General features: G+C 53.8%; 3 protein-coding genes across 3 annotated transcripts; all 3 read left to right on the top strand.

The window, feature by feature from the left end:
• Window positions 1-3,088: 3,088 nt before the first annotated feature.
• Window positions 3,089-5,914, top strand: GLOTRDRAFT_117313 (uncharacterized protein; the record flags this gene model as incomplete). The annotated part of the gene is made up of 7 exons (XM_007870409.1): window positions 3,089-3,609; window positions 3,665-4,122; window positions 4,182-4,307; window positions 4,571-4,710; window positions 5,062-5,240; window positions 5,335-5,521; window positions 5,840-5,914. Exons 1-7 carry the CDS (start codon window positions 3,446-3,448, stop codon window positions 5,912-5,914), a joined length of 1,329 nt encoding a protein of 442 aa, XP_007868600.1. The 5' UTR covers window positions 3,089-3,445.
• A 585-nt stretch (window positions 5,915-6,499) lies between these two features.
• Window positions 6,500-7,792, top strand: GLOTRDRAFT_79476 (NAD P-binding protein; the record flags this gene model as incomplete). The annotated part of the gene is made up of 7 exons (XM_007870410.1): window positions 6,500-6,541; window positions 6,601-6,621; window positions 6,675-6,803; window positions 6,868-6,974; window positions 7,030-7,075; window positions 7,132-7,414; window positions 7,481-7,792. 7 exons carry the CDS (start codon window positions 6,500-6,502, stop codon window positions 7,663-7,665), a joined length of 813 nt encoding a protein of 270 aa, XP_007868601.1. The 3' UTR covers window positions 7,666-7,792.
• A 1,827-nt stretch (window positions 7,793-9,619) lies between these two features.
• GLOTRDRAFT_117315 (peroxisomal acyl-CoA-dehydrogenase) lies at window positions 9,620-12,040 on the top strand (the record flags this gene model as incomplete). The annotated part of the gene is made up of 12 exons (XM_007870411.1): window positions 9,620-9,940; window positions 9,998-10,018; window positions 10,071-10,161; window positions 10,213-10,534; window positions 10,587-10,692; window positions 10,751-11,010; window positions 11,061-11,115; window positions 11,165-11,412; window positions 11,477-11,612; window positions 11,663-11,718; window positions 11,778-11,877; window positions 11,930-12,040. The coding sequence occupies exons 1-12, from the start codon at window positions 9,845-9,847 to the stop codon at window positions 12,038-12,040; spliced, it is 1,602 nt and encodes a 533-aa protein (XP_007868602.1). The 5' UTR covers window positions 9,620-9,844.
• Between the last annotated feature and the right edge of the window lie 1,400 nt (window positions 12,041-13,440).

Consider the following 13,440-nt stretch of genomic DNA (forward strand, 5'->3'; position numbering starts at 1 on the left):
TCGTTTTCCTCAGTCGTTCTATCACCGACTGAGGTATGTTTCTCTCTGTAGATGTACTATACTTAGCTGACATGTATTGCAGCGTGTGTTATTAGGTAGAGTATTCTAATACAGTCGTTCTATCACCGACTGAGCATCTGTTATTACTTATGCATAATGAGGTTGTTAGGAAGCGATGTCCTAACTAGTCGTCTTGAGATAACTGGGCAATGTGCCAACAGTTATGTCGTCACTACCTCAGTAAGCGTACTGAAAGGTAGGTCTAGCTGGGCCAATGCCAACGGTCAAGTCAAGAGTCCAGGTAATCGCTGTATTCAACAGGAGGTTGAACTAAGGAATACATGGGTTTTCCTACAGTATATATAGTAACTGGTATAGGGGTTGATACCCAAAGAAGAGAACAATGAGAAGGGACGCGTAAGCTATCCTGTGAGAACGTAACTCAGAGAAATGAGAAATACAAGGGCGCCCATTGGTAGAAGGTGAGTCAAGGGAGATAACGTGTGGGAAGAAGATAGCGTCCATGGGAAGTTCTACTCAGAGAAAGGTACTGTCCAATAGCAATGCTCGGAATGGAAATGGAATGAGATAAGCATGGGAAAATCATAACAGAGGTCGCTATGTAGGTCTCGTATAGTGGTTGATACCCTGAAATAGCTATGCATTATGCAGTACCACATTTTTTGCATAAAGTAACAGTAACGGCTATGGTTCCGGCCTCAACCTATGCATTATGAGGTATTATGCACTACTGTGTCATGCATTATGAGATATTCTACTGTAGCAGCAACCAACTGCATGGGGCCGTGAAAGCAATGTGCTGGGATTCATAGTTTACATGCCGGTGCGTAGTCCCATCCCCGCTAATAGTGAACCCATTTGTAAGCGTCAGTTCCATTCCGAGCTGGATCTTCGAAGCAATGCCGCCTTCAATTATGGCCCGTCTTACAGTGCGCCTACTTGGTATCTTGCCAATGATCTTGATTCCTAGGGCCTTCGCAAGAACTTGAATGATGGTTCCGACTTTCTCCTGTGCTGTGCCTGACGAGACTAGAGCTCGAGATATTGCTCTGGCACGCAGCCGTGTAGGTCCCCTTGTGCTGCAGCCGAAGTACCCCAGTCTCTTGCTTAGCCTTAACAACTGCCCTCGCAAGGATGGCAGGGTGACGCTGACACCGTTTCCGCAGTGCATAGACCTCCTTGCAAGTGCCAGAGAGCTGTTCCTTCAGGTACAAGATATGAGTACTGAGGACAGCCTGAGAAGAACTCGCATCGGCGGTAAATTGATCAAACTCCGTTCGTAACATAGAAATTTCATTGCGAGCACCCCGAGCATCCTCCTGCGCGAGACACAAGTCTTTTTCCATTCGAGAGTTTGCAATGATAAGCAAGTCGTGGGAGGAGCTTGCCACCGCAATCTGCCCAATGCAATTAGCTTGTATCTGTTCAATATCAGCTTGAAGACTTCGTATATGCGCCTCAGCTTGTTCCAAAGAAGCCTCAGAGTGCACTTGAGCTTCCAGGAGAGCTTTGTATACTTGACTGGTGAGCTCCGATGACGTTGTGAGTTCCCTGACTTTGCGCAGCAGCTTCTCCTTGCTACATTGACTGCGCCGACCTTGTGCACGAGCCAGACGCAGTCGACGCCGTAGATCATTGCACTCTGTCATTGTTGACACCAAAGCAGAATCACGCTCCAAGAGAATTGTCTTCGTGGCTGCAAGCTTTTCAGACAGCTGACTGAGTTCCTCGCGTGAAACTTGCAATTCAGAGTTGGCGATTGCGAGCTGTTCTGCCAAAGACTAGGCAGCCACAGACGTAGGGCTCACAGATATCGTATATCTCAATATATCACTCACGCGGACTCTTTGTTTTCGTGTCTGCACAGGTCGCAGTCCGGATCCAGCACCCGCACTCCCCACCACTGCACTAGTACTCGCAAGCGGCTGCCTCGCTGGCCTTCGTGCAGTTGTAGGACTCGGACTCGGTGGATCGTTCTCGTTCTGACATTGCACCGCTCGTTGTGCACTTGCTAATGCATTCAGACGTTGTTTCTTTGCCTTCGACAGCGGTGCCATCTAGGCTGGGTGTTGTGCCGGATCTGAAGAGCAGACCAATGGGAGCCATTAAATAGTGATTGAAGTATATAGAATAACAAACAAAGCTGCAGAGATCAGCAGGAACCAGCCGCGCCAGCCGTGCCCCAGGGCCGTGGCCTGGACGAGTGATGGTGGTGCACAAGCAACTACCGCCACTAATTAAACGCGTCGCGTCGGACTTCGACGCGTCTCCGGTGAGAGTCCAGTGGCTGAACATGTACTCGTTCGTAGACACGTATCAACTCGCCGTGAGACTAGTCTCTTGCCATCAAAACTTGACAGAAGCAATCTTAATATGTGCAGCTGCAATTCTCCGGAGTCAGATTATTAAATTTCGTCTCTCTTGGAATGATAAAGGGAGAGACTTTACGAGTTGCTCTCTGCTTACATTGTAGCTTACTTATATAGCCTTAAAATTATCTGACCTCGGACAATCATAGATATACTTCTCATTAACAATTTTCGTCTATGTAGCTGGGCAATATAGTGCGAACTGATGGAACTGATGTCCAGCGCATGAAGGGCTATGGAGGGAGCATGTTCTAACGGTCTCAGGTCCAGCTCCCTTGACGTGCCGAAGGGCCGGGTCCACGGGCCAAACAAGGGCAAACTCAGATGGCTCGCAGGGATTGCCCACCCCCAGCTTACGTATATATGGACCAGCAACCATCGACTTGCCCGCGAGAAAGCTGGTTGTTGAACCGGCGATGGATCGTCGATGTTCGACAAGACATGCCGAATGGGACGTCAGCGTTGTAGATGACCATGCTAACTCCGGGGCCCTTGTGCAGAGTCCTGGCTGTGTGGCACTCCCCGCGGCAAGACGCGCTCGCCAGGTACAAGTGTGTTGGGTGAGAGAGTCCCGAGTATTCATAGCGCAGTGGAGATGCGAGCTATCAGCGCGGCGTGCGTGGTGCTGGATGTCGGGCGGCTAGATAGAGGCCTGGGCTGGGCACTTGGCGAGAGCCATGGATAGTTTCCTAGAGTCACGGCTTGTTGAACCGATATGATTCTAGTACAGCCAAAGAACGGCGACGCAGTAGAAAGAGTAAGACTTGCGATGTCGCACGTCGACGTCCGTGGAGAGAGGAACGAAGAGGCTGAGGAAGAGTCCGAAGAAGAGACGTCGACTGGGTGTATTCTTGGGCCTGCGGAATGTCGTCATGTGTGATTGAGCTTGGTCGGCCAATGGAGGGTGTTCTGGGCGACCCGAGCAGCAGCCGCCATGACCCGAGTCGCTGTTCTCCATCCTCAGAACCTACATGTCTTGCTGCCGTTGACATTCTCAGTGCAAGTCTCCTCAGTGCAAGTCTCCTCTGCTAATCCTAACCTTACGAGCTCCGATCATGCACGTCACGGGCGTGCTTCCCTTGCAATTGAGACAGCGCTTCCTGGCCGTCTCGTTCTGGCTATGGACCTGCCTGCTCGTGCTCCGGGCGTCCGCGCAGGACCTGTCAGACGACCAGCTCAGCCAGGTCCAGCACAACCTCGCCATCGGCGCCACCCACAGGTCCGTCTCCCTCCCATTGCTCCTCCCTCCCATTCCGAGTAACCCCATCCCCCAGCTGGGAGCTCGGCACGCGCGCCGAAGCCCTCATCGAACTGAACACGCCCTCCTACTCCGTCTTCTCCTCCACGCCCCTCCCGCTCCCCTTCTCCGCCTACACCTACGGCCCGCCCTCCTCCCTCGCCGACGTCCTCGCCATCGCCCACGGCGTCGTCGCCAACCAATCGCAGTCCGACTCCCCGCAGCCGTTCATCAAGGACAGCGCCGCCGGCGACCCCGCGAGCGTCGGCGTCGCCGTCCTCATTGCCAACTGGACGGGGTACCAGAGCGGCAACGGGAGCGTCGACTATGCGCGCGCCGCGCGGGACCAGGTCGAGTATCTGTTCAGCGACAGCGTCCCGAAGACCAGCGACGGCGCCATCTCGCACCGCGTCGACCAGCTGCAGCTCTGGAGCGACTCGGTGTACATGGTCCCGCCGTTCCTCGCGTACTACGGCGTGACTACGGGGAACAGAAGTGAGTGTTTGCCGCTAGTACCCCCCTCGTTCGGACTGGTAGACTCATCGTGACAAAAGGTATGCTGGAGGAGGCGTATACACAGTGCAAGCTCTACCGCTCGTACCTCCGCGACACGAGCGCAAACAACCTCTGGAAACACGTCCTCATGGGCAGTGGTACGGACGAGGGGCACTGGTCGACCGGTAAGCCGTCATTCTCCCATTTGTCTATCCTCCCGATGTCCTCGGCTCCATCCATATAGTCCAAGGCTGGAACCCCTGGGTGCGAGGGTATAGCTCCGTTGGCAGCGCCAGTTACACCTTCACCGAGCGGCTCTGCTGCGACTCGTGAGTGAGCCGAGTGAAGCGCTTGTGAGCAGGCTCGGGTTCGCTCGCCAGTCCTCTCCATGCCCTCCCTCCCCCGTCCCCCACTCCATCAGTCCACTAACCCTCGTGCAATTGACCAGGCAACGCGTGGGCCGCGGCGGGCATGCTCCGCGTGCTTAGGACGATCGCGCAGTCGCAGTACGCGAACACGATGAAGCACGAGCAGATCGACCTCGCGAACTGGGTCGGCGAGATCCACGGCGGGATGTACCCGCATCTGGTGCGTGCCCTTCCGCCTTCCCTCCGCCCGTCGCCGTATATCCCATTTCCCGTCACCCCTCCCTTCCCTCTTCCCTCTTCCCTCTTCCCTCTTCCCTCTTCCCTCTTCCCTCTTCCCTCTTCCCTCTTCCCTCTTCCCTCTTCCCTCTTCCCTCTTCCCTCTTCCCTCTTCCCTCTTCCCTCTTCCCTCTTCCCTCTTCCCTCTTCCCTCTTCCCTCTTCCCTCTTCCCTCTTCCCTCTTCCCTCTTCCCTCTTCCCTCTTCCCTCTTCCCTCTTCCCTCTTCCCTCTTCCCTCTTCCCTCCCTCTCCTCGCGTCCCGAAGCGATTTTAATCCCCCTATCATGTCTCGCAGCAATCCAACGGCCTGTTCAGGAACTACCCCGACTCGTCCGACAGCGCCAACTTCGACGACGCGGCGAGCACCGCGCTGCTCGCCGCGACGGTGTACCGCCTCGCGAACGCGTGGGGCGCGCACGCGCACCTGCCGGACGCGGAGCGCAGTCGCGCGGCGCTGTTCGGGGGCAACAACGAGTGAGCGCCGTCCCCCCCTTCCTTCCCGCTTCCCTCCCCTTCCCCTTCCCGCTTCCCTCCCCTCGGCAGACACTAACGCGCGCCTCCTCTGCAGCACCGCAAGCAACGCCTCCCTCGCGCACTTCACGGCGGACATGTGGCTCACGCCCGTGGTCAACCCGAACTCGTACGGCCAGCAGGGGAGCAAGTCGCCCGAGGGGCAGGCGTTCGTGCTCGAGCTGGTCGCGGCGCACCGCGACTGGGTGGACGCGGGGAGCCAGGGGGCGAATGCCGGGGCTAGTGTGAGGATGGGCATGAGAGGAGGAGGAGGAGGAGGAGGAGCGTGGTGGGTGGGGGTTGGGGCAGGGGTGCTGGGGATTTGGTTGGGGGTGGGGTGGGGGTGGGGGTGTAAGATGTGAGGGGTGTGTGGATACTTAGAGGATTGTGTGCTTTGTGTGATTTATGTAGGCGGTGCATATGTGTTAGTGTAAATACCTTAGATTGGCTTATAGTACGGAACTCTGGGACCTGAACGAGCGTTATGGAGGGTCTCTTTCAGCACGGCCCCTGACCGGTGACCAGGTGGTACTGTGCGGACATGCATACGTATCACCATATAGGCTGCTGGATACAGCCTCAGAAGTTGGAAGCGCCGGTGCACATGCAATACTTATGCATCCACGAGCAAGGGCTGATCGATGATCATGAGCCAGGCACGATGGATGCTTGCCAGGCAATTTGGAGGGTCCAGTGGTCCAGCTCCTTGCCAGCTGCAGGTTAACGAGGCGATATCTGCTGGTACTATGTACTCCGAATGCGGGCGACTTGAATGTGTGATGTGGTCAGTGATTCGGACGCACTGTAACACATTCATATTACGATCAACACTGCTCATAGGCGATCGTATACGTACTATAGGCTCCGGTCGAACTGTTCTCCTGCAAGCATAAGCAGCGTCCCGTAAGCAGCTTACTAGTACTGTATCTCGCAGCAGCTTGAATAAGTCATTGCGAGTTACTATACTCATTGACAGACTAGGGATTTGCAACGGCGATCCGACTCGGAGGTCCGTCCATATTCACTGGATCTGATCATCCATGTTCAGGTCTTCAATGGATCGTCAGGCAAGTTCTGCCGAGAGGATTCGTGTGCGTTGCCTATGTAGTGCGAACGCGTATGCCGTCGAACGAAACCAAACTGCGGTGTATAAAGCCTGCAAAGTCCCAAGGGCTTCAGCAACAGAGAGCTACTTACTTCGCATCTTGATAGGATAGTCTAACATGCCTTCGTACGTAGTGACAGGAGCATCTCGAGGAATTGGGGTACGTGGACGCATTCTCAAATCATCGTGTATGCTTCGAATGACCCCGATAATTCGCAGCTCGAATTCGTAAGACAGCTGGTATGTTTGATGCACGATATTCGCCCCACCGGCCTAATCGCATTTTACCACAGAGCTCCATCCCAGGCAACGAGGTGTTTGGACTTGTCCGGAACAAGTCGACGGCTACCAGGTTGACCGCACTTGACCGCCCGAACGTCCACGTTCTCCAGGCCGACGTCACGGATAAGAAAGCGTTATCCGTATGTCCATTAATCCGCACCACGACAGCTGCAACGTTTCCGTCTGATTATGAGCACCATATAGGACGCTGCTGCCGAGGTCGGAAGGGTTACCGGCGGGAAACTCGACGTCCTTATCAGCAATGCTGCCCTGATTCCTACGGGGCGCGCCGTGCGCGGCGTCCGGAGCTAGTAAGCAAAGCATATTGCACGAGAGTATCACGCAACTCACAGCGATGATGCACAGTCTTCCAGATCATGCCGACGAGTTGATCTCGGATGTCAAAGACGCTGTGAGTCGAGAGCCTCGCATCGCACACCAGCACTTGACAACACATGTTGAATACAGCTCAACGTCAACCTCATCGGGGTTCTGCTCACTACCAACGCCTTCCTGCCCCTCCTACTGCAAGGCTCCGTGAAGAAGGTGATCGCGATCTCTACCGGGCTGGCGGACCTCGACTCTACGCTCGAAGTCGAGATCTCGTCCACGGCACCCTACTCCATCTCGAAAGCCGCGCTTAATATGGCCATCGCGAAGTACGCTGTGGACTACAAGAAGGATGGCATTGCCTTCCTTTCGCTAGCTCCGGGTGTCGTTGACACCTCGGAAGGGAAGGGAGTTATGCAAGGTACGTCTCCCTGCACGGGTTCTGGGTTTCCTGATGTCGATAAATTCATGAGCATCCATGGTACAGGGTCTCCTGAGGAGATTCAGGAAAATATGGTATTGGCTGTGCGCTTCCAGAAGAAGTACCCGCACTGGTTGGGTCCCTCGACGCCCGAAGAAGCTGTTTCGCAGATGCGGAAAGTCATTGATGATTTGACGCTGGAGAAGTCGGGGGATTTCCTTTCACAATATGGTAACAAGCAGTGGCTGTAGATGTCAAGGTAGCATAGGCCTGTTATACACACCAGGGAATCGCGGACCTTATGGTTGTGTGCTGAAATTTAGATGTCCGTGGATTCGTTCGGATAAAGCATAAAATTGATCCTTTATTGGCTTGCAAGAGCATACACGAAATTCCCGCCGTGCTACATAGGTGTCTGTCCAGAGGTGCTACACTCTCGATCTTTCCGCACCACATTCGCAATCACATACTAGGGTCCGCCGAGGAGGACGTCGATGTCCGCGCCGATACAAGGTATGACACGAATCGACTGAACCGCCTCTACATGTCTCGGCAGGTCTGGGATCACTGTGGAGAGCTCAACACGCCAGCGATATACTGTACGGCGTATAGATTGAGTGCATTTGCCGCCTGCTTCTGCACATCAAACACTTGGCCCAGACTTGGACGGAGTACTGAACAGCGTACAGGCGACAACGACCGGTCTCTTTCATGTATTGATATCGTAGGCTCTTATGTGCAGGTTCGACCTCTTTCATAAAGCTCGAACTATTGACTCTCCGCTGTAAGTATTCGCGGGTGAAGCGTATTACGATTTCCTATCACGCTGTGCCTTGCCCTGCAGATATATGGCCCCTGTGTCGGTACCTATGGGCTGCGTTAACGGGCGCAGGAACGGCGTGGAGATCACGATACTAGCTCGGAATAGCCAGCCATTAACGTGAGGACCTGCGGCGTGTTCTGCTTGGTTTCTTGGTCTATGGGACTTGCAAACATAGAAGGGTGCGAGTATCATATATTCATAGCTGGACCGAGACCGATATATGTATCCCCGAAAAAGAGCACAGCATCGTGCACCAACGTCGCTAGGCTAGGCGGGGATGTCGGTATTCACGATATGTTCGCCGTGGGTGGCTGGACTGCATATCGATGCAGTACATACTCGCACGTCACCAGGTTTCGTGCGAGGTCACTAGAAGATGAAGGAGTATCGAATATCTGGGTTGAGAAAGTCGGGTACATAGGCGGACTTAAGGTACGCTATGTCGGTGTTGCGGTTGATTGCTGCTAATCAGACCTCCTGATCTGTAACGACAGGTACTCAGTAACGACGGGCATCATATCAACGACGGATCAAATTCCAGGGCATTGGAACTTTTCGACCTTGATTTGCGGGGAATTACGGCGGCTCCGACAGGATTGATGCGCGTTACTGTAGTTGTGCCTGGCGCAGCCTATGCCGGTTCTTTTATAGTAAACCGGACCAGTACCGCAATCGGGAATATCAGATCTGAGGTCGCACCAGTCTGCTAATCCATCACAATAATCTCGACGTTATGCACCAGGACCCCTGATTATCAGTATCGAGGCTTTGTGGAAACGCGGACAAAAGTTGGCCATCTGAGACCCCTCAGGCCTGATTTGTCGCGGACAAAGCGACCGATTTTGGGAGCCCAGCGGCCAACCCTTATTTTTCCCGCGGACATCACCTGCCCATTTTGGGCAGGATTTCTCGGCATACGCCGAGCGCGGGAAGATTTGAGCGTTACCCACGCCACAATTCCCAAATATGGAAGGCAAATCGAGCTGGCACCTGATTTTTCGCGGACAAAAGGGCGTAAAATCGGGAAATTTGGCGCGGACAAAGACGCTGAATTTTGGGCATCTAAAATAAAGCCTCGATACTGATTATCAGGGGTCCTTATGCACCCGCCTGGCGGTCCAGTCTGGCCCATGACCGCGCAGGCATCTGGGTTAATCCTCTTGGACATTGTCACGAGTCATTTCTTCCTGGATTTCCAGCGTATTGAAATGTTCGTCCAAGTAGTCGGCATAAATCGACATAGGGATTGCCTAGGAGAAGGCTAATCCAATACGGGGCAAAGGCGCCAGGGAGCTTTGCGTGTCTAAGTAGTTGCTGTCACGCCGAGCGGTCACGGTGATTTCGCTACCGCCACAAGCCACCATGAAACCCTCAACCGATCACCCAGTTGCAGAAAAGATGAGCACCCGTTGATCACACTCAAATTAGGCGTTCTAAGATGATGGTGGCGAACGGATGGATGGCAGGTAGGCAGCTGATTTCTGGGCTGCGGCTGTGTTGTTGTGCTGCCATCCCCGCATATCTACTAGGATCCCCGCCAACGGTATAGTTCAACTCCCCACTTTCGGTCTCGTCCCCTCCCTCTAGCCCCTTACCTGTTTGTCACCATGAGTCTTCCCCTGCCTCGCACGTCGTTGCCCGAAGAGAACAAGCCAAGCTCATACAAGCACGGTAGATTGTTTACCGAGGAAGAGGTAGCTCAGGTAAGTTAAATCGCTTGCGCACTCGCTCGGATGGTGAATGACGGAACGAACGTGTAGCATAACAAAGAAGGGGATGTGGTAAGCTGCTGTGCCCCGTTGTCCTGACCCGTCGTTCTCACCCTGCCGTTAGTGGATCATTATCGACTCTAAAGTCTACGACGTATCCAAGTTCGCCGACATGCATCCTGGCGGAGCGTCAGTCTTCTACCCCGAAACAGTTGGTCAGTCTCTACGTGCATGTTGTATCGTCTTTTTGCTCAGTCGCCTTCCAGCTGGAAGAGATGCCACAAAGGTCTTCTTTGGACTTCACCGACATGAAGTACTTCTCCGCCCGCAATACTCTCGCCTGCAGATTGGCACGATTATCGGGCAAGAAGAGAAAATTAAGCCACCCGCGCCAGGAGCGTTGTCGCAGGTGCCCTATGCAGAGCCGACGTGGCTTGTCAACGGCTATTTCAACCCGTATTACAATGACAGCCACCGCAGATTCCACAAGGCCGTCCGGACGCTGTTCACAGAAGTCATCCAACCTGATGCACTTGCTCGTGAAATGGACGGGAAAAGGATGAGCCCAGAGGTCGTGCGGGCATTGGCGTATGTCTCACGATCTCGACGTGTATGTTATTTTGGACTAATATCGTTTCAGGGACAACAATATCATTGGCATGCGTCTGGGCCCCGGGAAACATCTGAAGGGTCGGTCATTGATGGGAGGGGTCATTACGCCGGAAGAGTTTGACTACTTCCATGAGGTAGACTCCGTCTCAGAACCAGCTTATAGTCGAGTCTCTGATAAATTCTGGTCTCTAGTTCATCATCGACTTGGAACTTGGTCGCCTCGGAATGCGCGGGTACTCCGACGCGTTTATGGCGGGTGTCCTGATCGGTCTTCCGCCCGTGCTCAACTTCGGCTCGCCAGAGCTGTGTGCGAAAGTAGTACCCGACGTATTAAACGGAAAGAAGTTCGTCGCCTTGGCAATCAGTGAGGCCTTTGCTGGCAGCGATGTTGCCGGCATGCAGACCACCGCAGTCAGGGACGGCGATTACTGGATTATCTCAGGAACCAAGAAGTGCGCGTTATCCTCCATGTGATTGTGCGTCTACTGACTACAAGAGATAGGTGGATTACGAATGGTACATTCGCGGACTACTTCACTACGGGATGCAGAACAAGGGTAAGCTATTCCCTCGCCCCGGAGGCTGCACTCCTCATGCTGTCATTAGGACGGCCTCACCGTTATCTTGATTCCACGAGGGGAAGGCGTAAATACCAAACCACTCAAGACGTCGTACTCCTCGGTCGCCGGGACGGCCTACGTCACCTTTGACAAAGTGCGAGTTCCCATCGCGAACACGCTTGGTAAAGTGGGCGGTGGCCTTGCCGTCATCCTCAGCAACTTCAACCACGAGCGGTGGACTGTGGCTGCTACCAGTCTGGGCACGCAGAGGTTCATCCTGGAGGAATGTCTCAAGTGCGTATTCTTAGTCCCCAACGTCTTCCAGTGTGGGTATGCGAAAACTGACTTCGTCACTGAGGTGGGCGAACCAACGACAAGTGTTTGGAAAACCCCTCGCTTCCCAGCCCGTCATCCGCGCCAAGCTCGCGAGCATCATATCTAGGGTCGAAGCATGTCAGAATTGGATGGAGTCAGTCACGCATCAAATGTGCAACGTGTGTCAACTCCCCCATGCTCACGAGCGTCACTAACATATAGCTGTCAGATGTCGTATAAGGAGCAATCTGATAAGCTAGCAGGACCTATTGCCCTTGCGAAGCAGTACGTTGTACCCGCCATGATCGTATTAGAACGATGGGCTCATTATCTGACATCTACAGATTCGTCTCCAGAACAGGTCGCGAGACTGCGGAGGATGCTACTCAGATCTTTGGCGGCCGTGGTATCACGGTGACAGGTATGGGCAAGTACATAGAGAATGTGAGTGGATCCTGTGCATCGCCAGAATGATCTATGCTCACTTTGGACATAGTACCATCGCACGTCACCATATGATGCTATTCTGGCTGGAGCTGAAGACGTCCTCGCCGATCTAGGCGTCCGCCAGGCAATCAAGAAGATGCCTTCGGATGCACGGCTGTAGCGTCTGCAATGGACTTCTCCGCTTGTCAGAGTGCTCAATATAATATATTCCATTCCTCTCCTTTACGGTTCTGGTGTAGGCTGTGACTGAGATACACCCGTTCATTCATTTATCGGATGTCTTGTAATAATTTTAATCCATATATGATGTACACCATATTTGCCGTATTCCGACCTCAATATACCAGCTTGAATCTTCGCGCTATAGCCCTGCCCCAACCAGTCGGTCTGGGACTGGTCCCAATTTAGTAAGATTGTTCGCAGTCAGACTTTGTACTATTTCCCTGTTATCGTGCCTCTCCTTCATTCTCCATGGATTATGGGGCAAACGTCCAGGACATCCTATCTTTGGAATTCATTCCCGACGATCGCTTCCATCGGTCATCGGCCAGGAAAAACCCTACGCGCAAAGAGACGTGCCAGCAGACCAATAAAGTATCCACCTATAATGCGAGGCAACATCAGGTCCCCCGACGACAGCCCGATGGAGCATTGAGGGGAGTGGTTGATTCATTACTGCCATGGAACCTCCATAGGATTTTGCTTCCTTTGCGGGATTGTCTTCCCGTGCGGAGCAAGCGGCACAATCATGCCTCAGGCTGACCCAGTGACTAGGGTCTGGCATGCGCACGGGCAGGCATTACCCGGGTACACCCACCGCCCGACCCGTACTTTACCCGTGCGGGTGTACCCGTACGGATCATGGGTACCCATCCGTTGTACCCGGGACGGGTACGGGCAGGACCAGTGCTAGGGTGGGTAGACCGTGGGTCACCCGTGGGCCGAGGACCTATTTACCTTGTATTTGGAGTGCTGACTGTGTTGGCAACGAATGTCTCGTCCAAGTCTCGTCCGTTCGCTCCACCTTCACTCCTGTACAGTCTGTACTATCAACGCCGTCGTCGTCATCATCTCCTTCGTCGCCCGTACTGCAATCTACGATCCATAGTTTCATTAGCCTTTCCGATGCGGTAGCCGTGCATACAGACTCATCATGCCTCCATTGGCCCACAAGCTGGATGACATCTTGGCATATGTACCACTCCATTCAATCACTTACAGCATAATATGTCCTTGCAATCATTCAAGGCCCAGGTAGCAGTAGGCTCATGGATCAAGACCCCTCTGTTATCCGATGGGGAAGTTGTTGCTCAAGTGATTGAGGCAGGTAATAAGGCAGATGCGAAGGGAGGGGGAAGGGCAAAGCAAAAGCAAATGATAGCATATAATTCTTACCCTATACACTATCAGCACGAGATAGAGGTACTTGACAATACACGTACCCGTGGGCACCCATGGGTACCCATGGGTACACCCACGGGTCTACCCATACCCATGTCACTTTGCCCGGGTCGGGTACGGGCACCGTCCTCGCCAGCACTTTGCCCGCGGGCACACCCA

The sequence above is a fragment of the Gloeophyllum trabeum genome, assembly GCF_000344685.1.
Source record: "Gloeophyllum trabeum ATCC 11539 unplaced genomic scaffold GLOTRscaffold_00011, whole genome shotgun sequence".
Lineage (NCBI taxonomy): Eukaryota > Fungi > Basidiomycota > Agaricomycetes > Gloeophyllales > Gloeophyllaceae > Gloeophyllum > Gloeophyllum trabeum.